Raw genomic sequence first — 15,124 nt, 5'->3', positions numbered from 1 at the left:
GTTGTTGTTGTTGTTGTTGTTGTTGTTGTTGTTGTTGTTGTTGTTGTCGTTGTTGAGCACTTTGATAACAGGTTCTGTTTTAAATGTGCTCTATAAATAAAGTTGACTTGACTATATTAGTGGTGGGTTTAAATTTTGTAAATAATTTAATTTTACACTAAATTAGCAATGTGTTGTGTTTATAGTTTTACATTCCATCCATCCATCCATTATCTTTACCTGCTTATTCCATTTTGGGTCATGGGGGTCGCTGGTGCCCATGTCCAGCAATCACTGTGCGAGGGGCGGGGTACACCCTGGACGGGTCGCAAGTCCATCACAGGGACACATAGAGACAAACGAGACAAACAACCATTCACTCTCTCACTCACACCTAGGGACAATTTAGAGTTATCAATCAGCCTAACATGCATGTTTTTGGTCTGTGGGAGGAAACCGGAGTACCTGGAGAAAACCCACGCATGCACGGAGAGAACATGTAAACTCCACCCAGAAAGGCCCCTGGACCGGGGTTTGAACCAGGGACCTGCTCGCTGAAAGGCAGCAGCTCTACCAGTTGCGCCACCGTGCTGCCCTTACATTACATTCATTTGAGTTTATTTATATTGCACCAATTCACAACAAATGTATCGAGGCACTATACAAAATAATAATAATAATCCAACTGATCCTAGTTATCAAAATTAAGCTCAGTCATTTCTAATTTGTTTAAATAATTTTGATTAAAGGAAACCTACAGGAGGAAGCCACATTCAACATTGCTGTTGAATGTTATTTGTATTGTTTGATGTTGAATAACTGATTTGATTTTTTTAGATTACAAGTGTTATATTTTTTAACAATAATAGCAATGAAGTAAGTCATGTACAGTATATATACCTTGCTTGACATCTGTATATGGTGGATATCAGTACTATGAACCTGGATGCGCTCCTTCTCAGTGCACGCCGCCTCGTACGATGTTGTCTCGCCCGCCTTGCTTGAAAAACAACACTCACCATGGTCTTTTGCCTCATCTTCCGCTCATGCAGAGTCCATTGTTGAAAAATGTTTGTTTGGCACATGTGCCACAGACAATACATTAAACCTAATACCGCTAAAATTTGACACCACTCCATTTTTGTTTTTCTTTACAGACGAAGAAGTGTCTTTTTCTGAGGTTTTCGCGTTGTTTCAGTAGTTCTTGGTGCAGCGCCACCACAGGAGAGTGGGAGAACAGGTTGGTTCGAAGAGGTTGGCTCGACTGCACAGTGCAGTGTGAATGCAACCGCACCAGCTGGAATGTAAACACAATGTTATGAATATTGGTCCCCAACCAAACCGAGTCTACCGGACTAACGGGTGTGAAAACGACCTTATGCGGGCCAGAGTTCGCATTTTCAGTCAGTCAGAGTCAGAGTTTCTTTATTGACATTCGCACCTCATGTGGTACATGTGGTGGAGCGAAATTATGTACACAAGGTCCCAGTTACATCCAACAATAAAATGTATAAGAAAAACAGTAATAACATCTAAGTTATGAACTAAGAAAAACCTCAACTAAATATCTAAAAAAGTTAAATCTGGTCCTCTGGACGTTTAAAAAAACAAAACAAAGCAAATCAACAAAAAAATGTAGAAACGTTTCCCTCAGGGATGAAGATGTTCACATCCTGGACAGAGAGGAACGATGGTTTGAGAGAGGAGTAAAGGAGGCCATCTTTGTGAAAAGAAATCGTCCATCATTAAACAGGGGTGGAGGCCTCCGGGTTCAACTGTCCCCCTCTTACAATGCTGTGATTGCTAGTATCACTCAGCTCCCTGTGAATAGTAAACAGCCATCAGTGTGTTAATGATCCATTGTTAGGCTGATGGTCCTTCTTGAGCATGTGATCAGCTGGTTTTGGTTGTCAGCAGCAAAACTGGTTGATCCACTCTGAGAAGGTGCTATTTAAGAGACTGAGCTGAATACAGCACCTCAGACTGAGGAAGTCTCTCGGATGAGAGACAAAACGTTTCTACATTTTTTTGTTGATTTGCTTTGTTTTGTTTTTTTAAACGTCCAGAGGACCAGATTTAACTTTTTTAGATTTTTCTACCTGGATTATTGAGCATGCATCAGGATATCAACTAAATATACACTAAGCACTCATAACATAAAACATTGAACATCAGCACAAACATGAACATGAGTCTGTGAGCAGATGTGCACGCATGAACACATCAACATTGAAACAGATCAGCAGCAACATGAAACCGATCAGCAGCAACATAATGTGGTTTTTCACAGTGATTATTCTAGTTAGAGATTCATGAGTCTAACAGCCTCAGGGTAGAAGCTGTTCCTCAGTCTAGTGGTTCTACACTTAATGCTCCTTAACCTCCTTCCTGAGGAGAGTGGGGCAAAAAGTGTGTGTGCTGGGTGAGTGGGGTCCTTCATGATGCAGGTGGCCCTCTTCCTGCATCTGGAGGTGTAGATGTCTGTGATGGTGGGGAGGCTGATTCCGACAGATTTCTGTGCAGCCTTCACCACTCTCTGCAAAGCTTTTCTTTCTGCAGCTGTGCAGCCTCCATGCCACACGTTGATGCTGGAGCACAGGATGCTCTCCATTGCACACCTGTAGAAGGAGGTGAGGACTGAGCTTCCCAGACTAGCTCACCTCAGCCGTCTGAGGAAGTAGAGTCTCTGATGAGCTTTCTTGATCAGGCTGGTGGTGTTGTTGCTCCAGCTGAGGTTGTCATTCATGTGTACACCCAAGTACTTGGAGCTGGAGACCACTTCCACCGCAGATCCTCTTATGTTCAGGGGGGTGTAGATGTTTTTGTTCCTTCTGAAGTCCACAATCATCTCCTTTGTCTTCTTCACATTGATGTGAAGGTTATTCTCTTTGCACCAGCTCTCCAGGTGTTCCATCTCTTGCCTGTAGCTGGACTCATCATTGTTTGTGATGCATCCCACCACCGCTGTATCATCTGCAAACTTTACAATGTGACAGCCTGGATGGGTAGCTGCACAATCATACGTGAGCAGAGTAAACAGGAGGGGGCTCAACACACATCCCTGAGGAGAGCCAGTGCTGAGGGTTATGGTGGAGGAGGAGAAGTTGTGGATCCTCACTAACTGTGGTCTGTTTGTTAAAAAGTCTAGTACCCAGTTGCAAATGGAGGGGCTTAGTCCTAGTGTGGATAGTTTGTCCATCAGGGTTTGGGGGATCATGGTGTTGAAGGCGGATGTGAAGTCCACAAAGAGCATACGGACGTAAGAGTTTTTCTGCTCCAGGTGGTTGAGCGCAGTGTGGACCACAGAGGAGATGGCATCCTCTGTTGATCGGTTCTCACGGTATGCATACTGATGAGTGTCCTCGTTCATGTTGATGGTTGTTTTGATGTGAGTCATGACCAGTTTTTCGAAGCATTTAGCGACTATCGGGGTGAGGGCCACTGGCCGATAGTCATTCAGACCAGTCACTGTAGAGCTTTTTGGGACTGGGATGATGGTGGCAGTCTTCAGGCAGGTGGGAACTGTCTCCAGGGTAAGTGAGGTGTTAAAGATGTCTGCCAGCACCTCACAGAGCTGATCAGCACATTCCTTCAACACTTTTCCGGGGATGTTGTCTGGGCCAGTTGCCTTGTGCGTATTAATCCTCCTGAAAGTACTCCTTACTTCTGCTGAGGTCACGCTGAGATGCTCTTCATCCGGTGGTGAGGTGAGTCTGGTGCTGGGTGGTCTGTCACCAACTCTGTCACCTATTTTTGTTAGGTGACAGAGTTCAATGGCATTCACACCTCTCCAATTGAACCGGACTTCCTAGGCAAACGGGCTAGAGTTCGGGACAACAGGGCTGGTGTGAATGCACTTTAAGTGTTTGAGCTTAAAGTGCAATCAATACACAACAGCGTGAGTAAAAACAATAAACTGAGACTTATTGAGTTTGGCATAAATAAATAGTTCCTTGCCTTAGTGCTGAGAAATCCCTTCGTATAATGTTTGGTGTCACTGTGAAGCTTAATATAGGGCTTGAATTCTTGATGACATTATTCTAGACCGATATTAGTTGAGTTTTCAAACCAGTTTTCCAACCTAGCTTGTTGCCAGGTGATGAATTGCCTAATTTCAACAAACTACCGGTACATATAATTTTGAAGCTTTTATATAGGGAATTTGAAAATAATAATAATTCAATATCTAATAAAGTGTCTCATTGGGACTCGTTTTGCAGCATGGGTCACAAATAACACTGCTCTCTTTTCTTTTGTTATTCAGCAACATCTGCAGGCAGCCCTGGTTACCACAACGACGACGGGCCTCCGACTTACTACGACAACGAAGACTTCACCCGCTCCGGCTTTGAGGATAAGAACATTCGACAAGCCTTTATAAGAAAAGTAAGTGAAGCAGGTGACTTAGTCAAACAGGTAATAAAACAAATACCTGTACAAGTAATAAATCTTAAAAACGTCTCAAAAATATCTCTCCCCCTCCATCAGGTTTTCTCAGTTCTCACCGTGCAGCTGCTGGTCACTTTCTCCTTTGTTGCCGTCTTCACTTTTGTTGCTGATGCCAAGTACTTTGTACGCCGTAATCCATGGACGTACTACGTGTCCTACGCAGTCTTCTTTGTGTCTCTGATTGTCCTGAGCTGCTGCGGAGACTTTCGTCGTAAACACCCGTGGAATTTGGTTGCTTTGGTAAGAACTCGCCCAAATAATTATAAAGATCAACCAGTTCATATCAGCCTAATCCATTTTACAAAGATAAGAAATTATTAGACGTGTGAAAAGGTAACTGTTGGGAGTATTATAGATGGGTTTATGACAGGGAGGGTTGTACAAGTGCAAAAAGACGCTCTAAATTCTGAAATAGGATTAGGCAGACAGTTTGGGATATGAACCTTATCAGTGAGAAAGTGTTGCTACATTTTCAGTTTGACCGTAAAACTTTTTTTTTCTTGTAGTCCATTTTGACGTTGAGCCTCTCCTATATGGTGGGCATGATCGCCAGCTTCTACGACACAGAGACGGTCATCATAGCTGTGGGCATCACTGCAGTCGTCTGCTTCACCGTCGTCCTCTTCTCTCTGCAGGTCAGCACAGATGTCCACACGCTCAAACACTGTCCTTCTGATTAAGTGTTTGAACTTTAATGGAAGCATTTGAGTGAATATTCTCTTAAGTTTTTCCACGCTGACGAGCTCACTCAAAGATACTGAAGTTGTTCTCTCACTCTACCGTTGGTGTTTTGCAGCATTTCACTTTGTCTTTTTTATGTCTTTCATTTTTTCAGAGCAAGTATGACTTCACTTCCTGTCGGGGCGTTCTTTTTGTGTGCCTCATTGTTCTGCTGCTCTTCTCCATTCTCTGCATCTTCATCCGCAACAAGATCCTGCACATCTTTTACGCCTCAATGGGCGCCCTGCTCTTCACCTGCGTAAGTTTACTACACTCGTATTATAGTGAAACAACTTTTTATACCATTAAATACATCTTTTGAGTTTGTTCATTTTTTCCTTATTAAGGATAGTTTTAAATAATTTTTGACAGACCTGAAATTTTGTGGAAGTATGTTTAGTTTGTGGTTATTATTAATGTTTTATTTTTTTATGTAGGCTGGATTACTGGTTTTCTTCAGCTGCTGTAACATTATATTCACTTGCATGTCCGTCTGATGTGCTCTGTTACACACACACACACACACACACACACACACATACACACACACACACATACACACACACACACACACACACACACACACACACACTTTAACGAAAGACAAGCTAAGAACAAACAAAATTGAAAATTACTTCCTTTAACCCCCACTGTCAAAGCCATTTACATCAAATGGGGATCAAGCAACTTTAAACAGAGGACGAGGTCTCACATTGCAGCTTTCTCAAACTTGCAATACCTGCCGGTAAAGGACGTTTCACTTTGGGACAAATTGCGATCACCGATTGGTCAGTTGCTGACGAGCCTACTGGACTGATTGACAGATGGTGTCATGTCAATTACCAAATAGAATGCAATTTGTTTTATTTAATTTTTTTCGTAAAAAACAAGAATCTGAAAATGTGCTTTATTCGTTTTTTCCAAATTTGGCTTAATCCTTGGTTCAATGTGATGGGTCACTTATATTTTGTCCAAGGATGATTATATGGTGTGTGCTACCAGAACGTTGGAAACACGATTTTTGTGTTATCTCAGATCCGAACGTCTGAAGCTTCTGAAGTGACTAATTTCTCCTCGACTTTCTTCTGCATGCAGTTTTTGGCTGTTGACACTCAGCTTCTTCTGGGCAACAAGAAGCTGGCCCTGAGTCCAGAGGAGTACATCTTTGCTGCGCTGAACCTCTACACTGACATCATCAACATTTTCCTCTACATCCTGGCCATTGTGGGTCGCTCCCGTGAATGAGCCTGCACCTTCAGAAGAGCAGCTGTTAAATGAAGAACGCCTCCCTTTATTGTGAAAAGTTTCTAACGTGCTCTTTCTCTCTGTCTCATTAAATCTCTTATCCCTCACGCACACACACACAGTTCTGTTTTCCTTCAACAGGTGTGCTGTGGAGGAGATGCAGCATGCCATAAAATTCAACCCTTGATGTTTAAGACAGTGTAGTGATCTGCTGTCACTCTTGTTGTTCCTCCTTTGACTACTAACACAGTTCTGTGCACATCACACACCTAACAAGCTTCCAGTATGACCCGAGACTTCAGAATAAAACGCTCTGGGTGCTTGGCACTCGGTCTTGCCTTGCTGCAAAAATTGTGGGAAAAAGATATGCTTTTTATTAACATGAAACCAGTGTTTCTTGAAGAAAAGATATTAATACTTTTTTTGTTTTGTTTTTGGTCTGTTTTCACAAACCTCTTTCTCGGACTGCTGGTGCAGACGAAATGTGCATGGCAAAATTGGAAGCACGATGCTGTTAAATTCTGTAGATTAGAGCGAAGCCTCTAGTAGCTATCTTCTAGCAGCTGTATAAATTTCAATGTATTACTGTTACCAGCACCCCCCCCCCCCCCCCCCTTCTCCTTCCTACCTCTGAAAGGCATGCTGGAGCGATTCACGTGGTTGTTGCTTTCTGAAGAAAATGTGCACTACGGTCTGAATGTTTTTGACAGATATAACAAATTATTATTATTTATTAACGATGGAAAGATTTTTACGTTCTAAATTTTTGATGTCTTGCCATAGATGATTTCTGTTCTCGTCTTTACTACTTCCCTCTTGTGTGGTCATTACTGTGTACTGAAGCCTGTTGTATTATTTATTTCTCATCCGTTTAATAAAAAGTTTATTCTGACAGAAGGATGGAGTAAATAGATGCTGGACGTGAAGGAAGTTCAAACAGATGTGTCTGAGCTGTACACAGCAGTGCTGATGTGAAACTGGTGGAGTCACAGAATGAAGCAAGAGATTGTAAAGTCATAAAACACATTTAGCAATTAAATAACTGTCTTATGCACTAATCGCCAAACACACAAAAAAAGTGAAGGATGTGTTTAACATGAATATTTTTACTATAGCATTTTCTTAATCGTACCTCTTGCATGACCCTTGTCATTGTTTGCATGTGCAAAATGCACACAGTTATTTTGGGTGGACACTGATGATTGGAGTCGCTGATAGATTTTTATTTTTTTTTAATATTGTGTTTGCATCCAAGTAACATGTACATGTACATAAGACGCTGTAGTGTTTTGATGTGTATAAACTAGGTTTGGGCTTTAAACGTTTGTTCACATTGTAAATTAGCTTCAAATTGAAGTTGGACTGGATTCCTCTACACTGCTGTTAGCTTTTCAATAAAATCAAGATGTGTAAAGGTGTTGAACGTTGTGTGATTTTTAATTTTTTTTATTATATTATTAACCAAAAATTACACAAGATAAAGAAAATGTTTAATGTTACTGTAAAGGGTTTTTTTTTTTTCACTTGAAATTTTAAAATAAGGGGGACAAAAACAATACTTTTATGATTTTTGGATATAATAAATCTTAAAAGTTGCATAAGTCTTTTTTTAATGTTAATACAAATGACTTACAGATATCTTCAAGGTAACGGGTAAGAAATGATTTAAACTGTGCGCTTTTATTTTGGCCTTGCTTTAAATGTGATCCATTCTGGCAAAATTAGTAAGTTTAATGTTTAATTTAGTATAAACATTTGAGATTTGTGTCAAAGGTAGACACTAGCAATCCCACTAACTAAATATATATAATCTTCCTAATCAAACTTTAAACGAACATCTTCTAAAAGGCATGCCTTTACAAATAGTTATTTGTCTTAAAACCGTTATAATTTCCTTTGAAATTTACAGTTTTCTCTTCTGGCTGGGAAATCCCTTTGTATAATGTTTGACATGAACCTTGGAGATTTCCGTTTTTAAGAATAGAGTTGGAATCGTTGCCAGTCCAGGTGATGAAATGACACATTTTAACAACCAAACCAAGTATCATTTTGAAGCATTTGAGAGAGAAAATTGTTGAACTTTGAAACTATAACTCAATTTAGAAAAAAAATAAATAAATCCATATTGTGACTCACTTTTCAATCAGAAATATGAGAATTCCATTCAAATTTAGAAGTCCTAATCTCTGAGATTACAGTACAAAATGTCAACTGGATTGATTTTCAAAGTTTTGATTAGGAAAGTCTCCAACAATCCAAAATGGCACCCATACACTTGAAGCTGCTGTTTCCACTTCTGACAGTTTGAATCTAATTAAAATCAACTACTGTACACAGATTTTTCTACCTCTATTAGAGAATGTTAAATGCTTAATTTTCATTCAAATACCGGTTTGAAAGTCGAAATTATGACTTTGAAAGTCAAAATTATGACTTTGGAAGTTGAAATTATGACTTTATCTCATAATTATGACTTTGAAATTAGAAATTATGACTTTGTATCTCTTAATTGTGACTTTAAAAGTCGAAATTATGACTTTGTATTTCATAATTTTAACATAATATTGGACAGTATTATTTATTTTCAATTGCGCAAACGGGCTTCCATACTTTGGCGACTCGCGCCACCTCTCGTCTTCAGGATAGTTTAGTGCATTCTAGTGGACAAAGTTTGGACCCACGGCTTTATTTGGTTAATCATGGATGAAAAAGGCGGTACGAGGCCCAACACTTAAATATATGAAGACTCAGTTACTTATTAACTACAAAAGTGGGTTAAGGTTCCGGTTTTTTTTTTTTATAGCTTGAGAGACTTCACCTGAAATGTCCTCATATTAGCTAAAGTTAGCTAAAACTGTTTTCAGCTGGAAACCCTCTTAACGGTTTCAGTCGAAGGGTAGAGGATTTACCTGTTTTATACTTTTAAAGTTTATAGAATGTATATAAAAACCTCAAATAATTTGTTTATATTTTCCGTATAATTACAGATTTATCTCTGACTGATTTTATACACATTTATTCTTATTTGTTTTTTCTTGGTACCCTAGCTTAATCAGAAAATTGTGGAAAATAAGGATTTTTTTTTTTTTAACATTTATATTTATTTATATGTTAAAGACAGGATACACAATTGAAGACACAATTAACGTTACGCATCTGAAAGAAGGACAATAGCAACAAAAATAAAAATTTAAAGTCTGAAAATGATTTTTTTTTTCTGTCCACTTCTGACAGGTGCAAAATTACAGGAACCTAAAGTTGAACAGTTGCTGGACAAGCTTAGGGAGCTGCGAAGAGGTATTAGTATGAGGTTTTAATTTTACTTGTGTACTTTTTGCTCAATTGTTTTATGGTTTAAAGTTATACTTCTATGTGACTGGGAGAAAATATTGTGCAGACCCTAATTTTTGGGACTAGAAAATATCGGCTGTTCTGTTAGTTTTAATATAGTTCAGCCAAGGAATCCCAGCTAATTTATTCTAGGTTGAATGCTCACATTTAGTGCTTGGTTTGAGATGACATTACTATTTTTGGTTAATCTCGTTTGCATTAAACAAAGACTACAAATTAGGGTAGCGAAGTCACTGTTACGTATTTCCGTCTTCGTGTCTAAGTGCCCGACATGTTTGCAGTTATAATGTATAGTAATGTATCGGAAGTTGGGGATTTGTAGCAGTATGTTGACTTACATAAATAAATTATTAGAAGATATTATTTATCCAACAATGCGTCACTTCAAACTACACACAAATGACGCGAAGGGCAATTTCATTTGCTAATAAAAATCCGACTTGGCGGGTGGGGTAATTCTCTTGACTCGACGTCTTTGTTACGTTACGCTTCCGCTAATAAATAGTACTTTCTATTTACATTCCCTAAAATCCTTTAAAATTTTAATGGCATTATATAAATTTCTAATAGTACAAGAACATCGCTAAACATGAAATCCTTCCATTAGAAGGTCTAATTTCGGTATAAATCTTTGTTAATGTGCGCACCAATGAGAACGCACGTTGCTTTGACGACACGCAAACGAACGTTCACTTCCGCCTCAGTTTAAACGAATTTAAAGAAAATACAGCCCAACATTTAAACGCAGCCCAGTTCGAACCCATGCTTAGACGTACAGACATTCAGGTACATCTGCCATGTGAAGTTTAGACTTGAAGGTAATTTTAAAACCGTGAGTAAGACGGCTGTTCATACCTCCTATATCGTTTCTTTGAACGTAATCCAGTATCTTCAGTGAGGTATATCCTTACCTGTTACTCCACTTGTGGAGTTGCAGAACATGATGAATGGAGTTCAATGAGATATGATTAGTATCTCCAGCTTGTTGGGACCGACAACTCCCTTCAAGACCCATTCTGATCTATAAATTGTTTAAAGTTATAAACTGTCTCTGCCAGTATGTGTGCTGGTGTTTACTTCTCATCTAGTGTGTTGCATGTCATTTTCAAGGTAAAAATGTTCTGGATGAGGAAAACAATAATCTGGAGTCTGTCACTGACAAACTGCAGACAGATCTGGAAAAATGTAAGCGCTGATCGGTTTGATTTATCAAAGCTTTAAGTCGTGTTGTGTACAGTATTTTGTGCTAGTATCAGTGTTTTTGTTTTTGCAGTACAAGCTGAAGCTTACCAGCTGCAGGGGATTTATCAAGAAAAAGAAGGTGAACTTGTGTTGGAAGTGAACATCTTTCATACAGTGTGTAGTTGTTTGCTGTGTTGGTGTGCGTTGGGCTTTTTAGTGAATGTTTTAGAAATGAGCGTGATTACAGTGCTTTTTTTTGTGTCAGAGTTGTGCAGGAAGCTGCAGTTCAAATGTGAAGAGTCTGAGCAGGAATCTAAAAGGTAAACTCAATGCACCAGTAAATGATGATAAGCCATTAACCTGACCAGTCAGATTGTGGTTTCGAACACTAGATGGCAGTAACATTCAAATATAACATCTATCTAAGGCTGACGATTTTTATTCTCGTCTTTATTTTGAGTACTTCTTTATTTTAGTTAATTCATACATGCTTCTTAGCAATATATTCGCTGTGTAACACTTGGCTGGACCTTGATTTAATGTCTTAAGGGAAATAATGAAATAGAGCTTTAGGATAAACCTTTAAAATTGAAAAGTGTCAAATTTATTAGCAGTGCACTCAAGGTATCCTTACTGTAAGTAAAAGGCTGTTTAGGAAATCTGGGGCAACGCTTAAAGTTTCGACAGTTTGCTTTGTTGCTCTGTTGAAGACCTAAACCAGCTCGGTGGGATCTGGTGGAACGGCATGTCTTTTCATCTTGTGTTTTGGGTCATTCTCTTGCCTTGGAGCGAAGACGGCCTGTCCGACAAGCCTGGCAGCCATTATTGCTCGCTCATTTGGAAGCAAGTTGCAGAATAATTTCCCGCCGTCCATCATTGTCCTCATACATTATTGGAGGTTGTAACAGTTTGGTCCTACTTCTGTCTGCATGACCTTTTTTATTTTGCAAGACAGGTCTTTGTTGTGCATTCTTGCTCTGCAGGCCTTTGTATGTGAAGTTTGAATGTTTTTCCTGTACCTGTAGGGTAAACTGGTTTGTTTGTTCTTGTTTTTTTGTCTGCCCTAACCCTGACCCACCATTTTTCAGATATATGTCTCTAGTTATAAACATTAATTGTTAATAAATGGCTCCAGATGTGCGTTAATAAAACGATAAATTAGTCCTTTTTGCCACAAAAGCTCATTTGTGTTTCATGTCAAGTGCAACTAGCTCCCAAAAGTCTGCAGCATAAACAGCTAACCTCTGAGTGAACGCACAGTAAAGTATTGATGAAACGTTTGTTTTGTAGACAGCTGAAGCAGAGCGAGACGAGCGAGGAACTGCTGGAACAGTACAGATGTGAAATCCAGGAAGTGAAGCTTAAACACAGGAAGCTGCGGTACGTGCAAATGATGCTGTGATTAACTGCAGTTCAAACCGAACGACATGTTACAGTTTACTAAAACTGTGTTTTCTGTTTGAATAGGATGAGATTTGAAAAGCAACTTCAGCAGCTGATAGAGCAACACAAGCAGCTGCACACGGTCTTTGTAAGGTTATTTCAAGGTTATGTTCTTATCAGTTCCTACTGTTGGAAGATGGAGTGTCTTGTTGATTTTGTTCTTTAAATTCTTACTTAGACCTCCGAGAGACTCCCAGATGAAGTGACGAGCGCTGAAAATACAAAAAGTCAACTGTTGTCAGCTGGTAAGTGACCTCATTGTCCCCCCAATTATCAGAATCAACGTTGTTGTACAGTTAAGTACAGCGACATTTCGTTCCGTACAGCCGTCTGAAGGATAGATGGAAGTGTACCGGGGCTGCTGCTTTCTATGAAGCGCTGCCCTTATCAGAAAACATGAGGAGAGAAGGTATATAAAAAAAAAAGATCTCTCACACCGTGTCCTTGACACAGGGCACGGTGTAAGAAAAAATCTACCACAGTAAGCAACAGAGAGGCATAATGCATTTTTCAGGGGGAGGGGAGATTGTCCACGAACACTTCCAGATAGTTTCCATAGTCCTGATAAGGATGTTGCAGTGTCTCTCAGCCGGTCCACTCTGATAAGGGTCCACAGATGTTCTTGGGGGGCAGAGCAGAGTATTTACGTATCCACCAGGAGCAATTTGAGATAAGTTGGCCTGTCCAAGGCCAGATTCAGATAAACAACAATTGTTTTGGGCAGGCCGGCTCTACTGATTTCTATCTGCCTTCAGTTCTGCCGGTCCGTGCTTGTTAGCCTTCTCCAAAGTCGATTCCTTCATGCCGGCGAGTCCTAGGAGCTGCAAGTGGCCTACGAGTCTCAGAAATCGCTTCCAGCTTTCGGTTCAGTTCACAAAGCATATGAGTCTGAGAGCTCGAAACACAGAGCAGTCCTTCATAAAAGGCTGGCAGCTTCACTGTTGCCCGACGTCTTCCTAATTAGTCGATATCTCAGTTATCTGCCGATTCCAAAAAGCAGAAACCCTGTTATCATAAATCCAATTATGTACGCGTCTTCTACGTCCTCATCAGACAGCACAGACAGGCACATGATCTTCCAAACACCCAGGAATCTATGACGCATCCAGCTGCGTGTGTCCCTTCAGGGCATGAGGGTTCTCCTGCACCCTGTTCTGTAGTTGAGATGTTATCAGTTGCTTTGATAGACCAGCTGACCAGATCCATAATAATGTTCGATTTGGAAGTTGTGTAGAGAGAGGCTCTAAGATTCACAGGATGAGAGCAAAAGAATGAGGGGAGGCAAGAGAGGGAAAGAGAGCATCCGTCTTTGTCGAGAGCGCGAGAGAAAAACTATCTGGACACGTGTAGTGAACAGAGCTGTAACAGGAGTAACTTGTGGAAGTTTGAACCTCATTAATCTGTTTGAGCTGAGTCAAATTTAGATGAGAGGTGGAGAATAAACTGGACCCTCACCTTCCTGGACTCTCCACAAAAGTCAAAGTGTTCATCAGCGTGAGGAACTTGTCTCTAGATTGAAAATAATCATTTAAAAACTCATAAAGGAGTTTCACTCTAATGTCCACCCTTCCAGTCAGTCAGGCTGTTGAACGCCCGTCGGAGCACATCACAGCTTCAGTGTCTGCCTCAATTTAGTTTGTCTTCTTAACTTTTTGTTTTTTCTTCTGGTATTTTAAAGTGAAATGTTTGTAGCAGTTAATATTTCTGTTTTTTTTATTTATTATTGTTTTGATGAGCTGTGGTAAACATTTTTATATAGAAACAGTAAAAAAAAAAAGTGATTTAATGTAAAACGTAAGGACTGAATTAAAGTCTAGGCAATTTTCAATCAAATAAAAAATAAAATAAAATATTTCTCATGGATTTTTCTCATGGACCAAGCATTTCGTCTCATCTTGTGAGATTAGGATCTCGTTACACTCCCAGTAGTGAAATATTTCAATGTGATGTTTTGTTTCTTCTGTGGTTCTAATAGAAAAACTGAAGTTGGTTCAGCTGCACAAACTTGACGAGGAGCTACAGACGATGAAACGTGCAGCTGAAGACTGAAGATAAATCTTGCTCACATGTGGTTTTGAGGTGTTTGAGGTACAAGTCTTGTTTTCTTCCAGACCTAAACTTTGTTCCATCCGGTCTGCGTTGAATTAGAAACGTTAAATTTCATTAACGCCAGTTTCGGAGTATTTTTAGCCTGATAGTTGAAGCGGCCTCAATCTCAACCATTGCTAGCATCAGCTGTTTGCTTCCTAACGTCTGATTAGCTCAGCATTGAGTTTTTAAAGTGTTTTCATGCCGTTTGTTTCGTGAGAACTAGTTTATATTTAATACGTTGCTAGAATTTATGTGGTTGAGTCACCAAACCTGAAACATTTTGTGTGTTTTTTTCTGTTAGAGACATAGCTTTGCTGGTCATCTGTGTGACTTTATGATCCAGAAGTTCTACTGATGTTGATATTTTTCATGACAAATATTAAACTAATTTATTAATGCTGTGATGTGATGTCTAAAACACACTAAGAAACCTCCAACCTTCAACACTTCACTGAAAAATGCACACCAGCTCGTATAAAAAAGTCACATACAAAATCAGTTTTGAGATATTTAATAAAAAAAAAAAAAAACTTTTTTGCAGCATTTCCAACAACGTAATACTCTTTCAGGTTTCAAAACAAACAGTAACCCTGTACAAATGATTTATTCAAATGAATACCAAACATTCCCATAAACACCATTAAGTCCGTTTTTACAATGCAGT

The 15,124-nt window shown here is 39.5% G+C and overlaps 2 protein-coding genes and 1 non-coding gene across 3 annotated transcripts in view; all 3 read left to right on the top strand.

Moving 5' to 3' along the window:
• The window catches only part of grinaa (glutamate receptor, ionotropic, N-methyl D-aspartate-associated protein 1a (glutamate binding)), a 15,781-nt gene extending 7,948 nt beyond the window's left edge, over positions 1-7,833 (top strand). Inside the window, exons 2-6 of the mRNA XM_037693311.1 lie at positions 4,244-4,365; positions 4,468-4,668; positions 4,935-5,063; positions 5,264-5,407; positions 6,244-7,833. Of these exons, the coding sequence (XP_037549239.1) occupies positions 4,244-4,365; positions 4,468-4,668; positions 4,935-5,063; positions 5,264-5,407; positions 6,244-6,393 (746 nt within the window). The 3' untranslated portion in view covers positions 6,394-7,833. The remainder of the gene's footprint in view (positions 1-4,243; positions 4,366-4,467; positions 4,669-4,934; positions 5,064-5,263; positions 5,408-6,243) is intronic.
• A 1,259-nt stretch (positions 7,834-9,092) lies between these two features.
• si:ch211-199g17.9 (uncharacterized protein LOC108180085 homolog) lies at positions 9,093-12,703 on the top strand. The gene is made up of 9 exons (XM_037692966.1): positions 9,093-9,108; positions 9,628-9,690; positions 10,855-10,929; positions 11,018-11,065; positions 11,192-11,246; positions 12,217-12,306; positions 12,394-12,457; positions 12,548-12,614; positions 12,696-12,703. The coding sequence occupies exons 1-9, from the start codon at positions 9,093-9,095 to the stop codon at positions 12,701-12,703; spliced, it is 486 nt and encodes a 161-aa protein (XP_037548894.1).
• LOC119426190 lies at positions 10,633-10,765 on the top strand. Its single transcript, XR_005187595.1, has one exon. It is a non-coding gene; the product is annotated as a U8 small nucleolar RNA (small nucleolar RNA).
• Positions 12,704-15,124: the final 2,421 nt, after the last annotated feature.

The sequence above is a fragment of the Nematolebias whitei genome, chromosome 19 (genome assembly GCF_014905685.2).
Source record: "Nematolebias whitei isolate Nwh7 chromosome 19, NemWhi1, whole genome shotgun sequence".
Lineage (NCBI taxonomy): Eukaryota > Metazoa > Chordata > Actinopteri > Cyprinodontiformes > Rivulidae > Nematolebias > Nematolebias whitei.
Note: the sequence above shows the minus strand (reverse complement) of the source record. Positions and strands in the feature narration are given on the sequence as shown.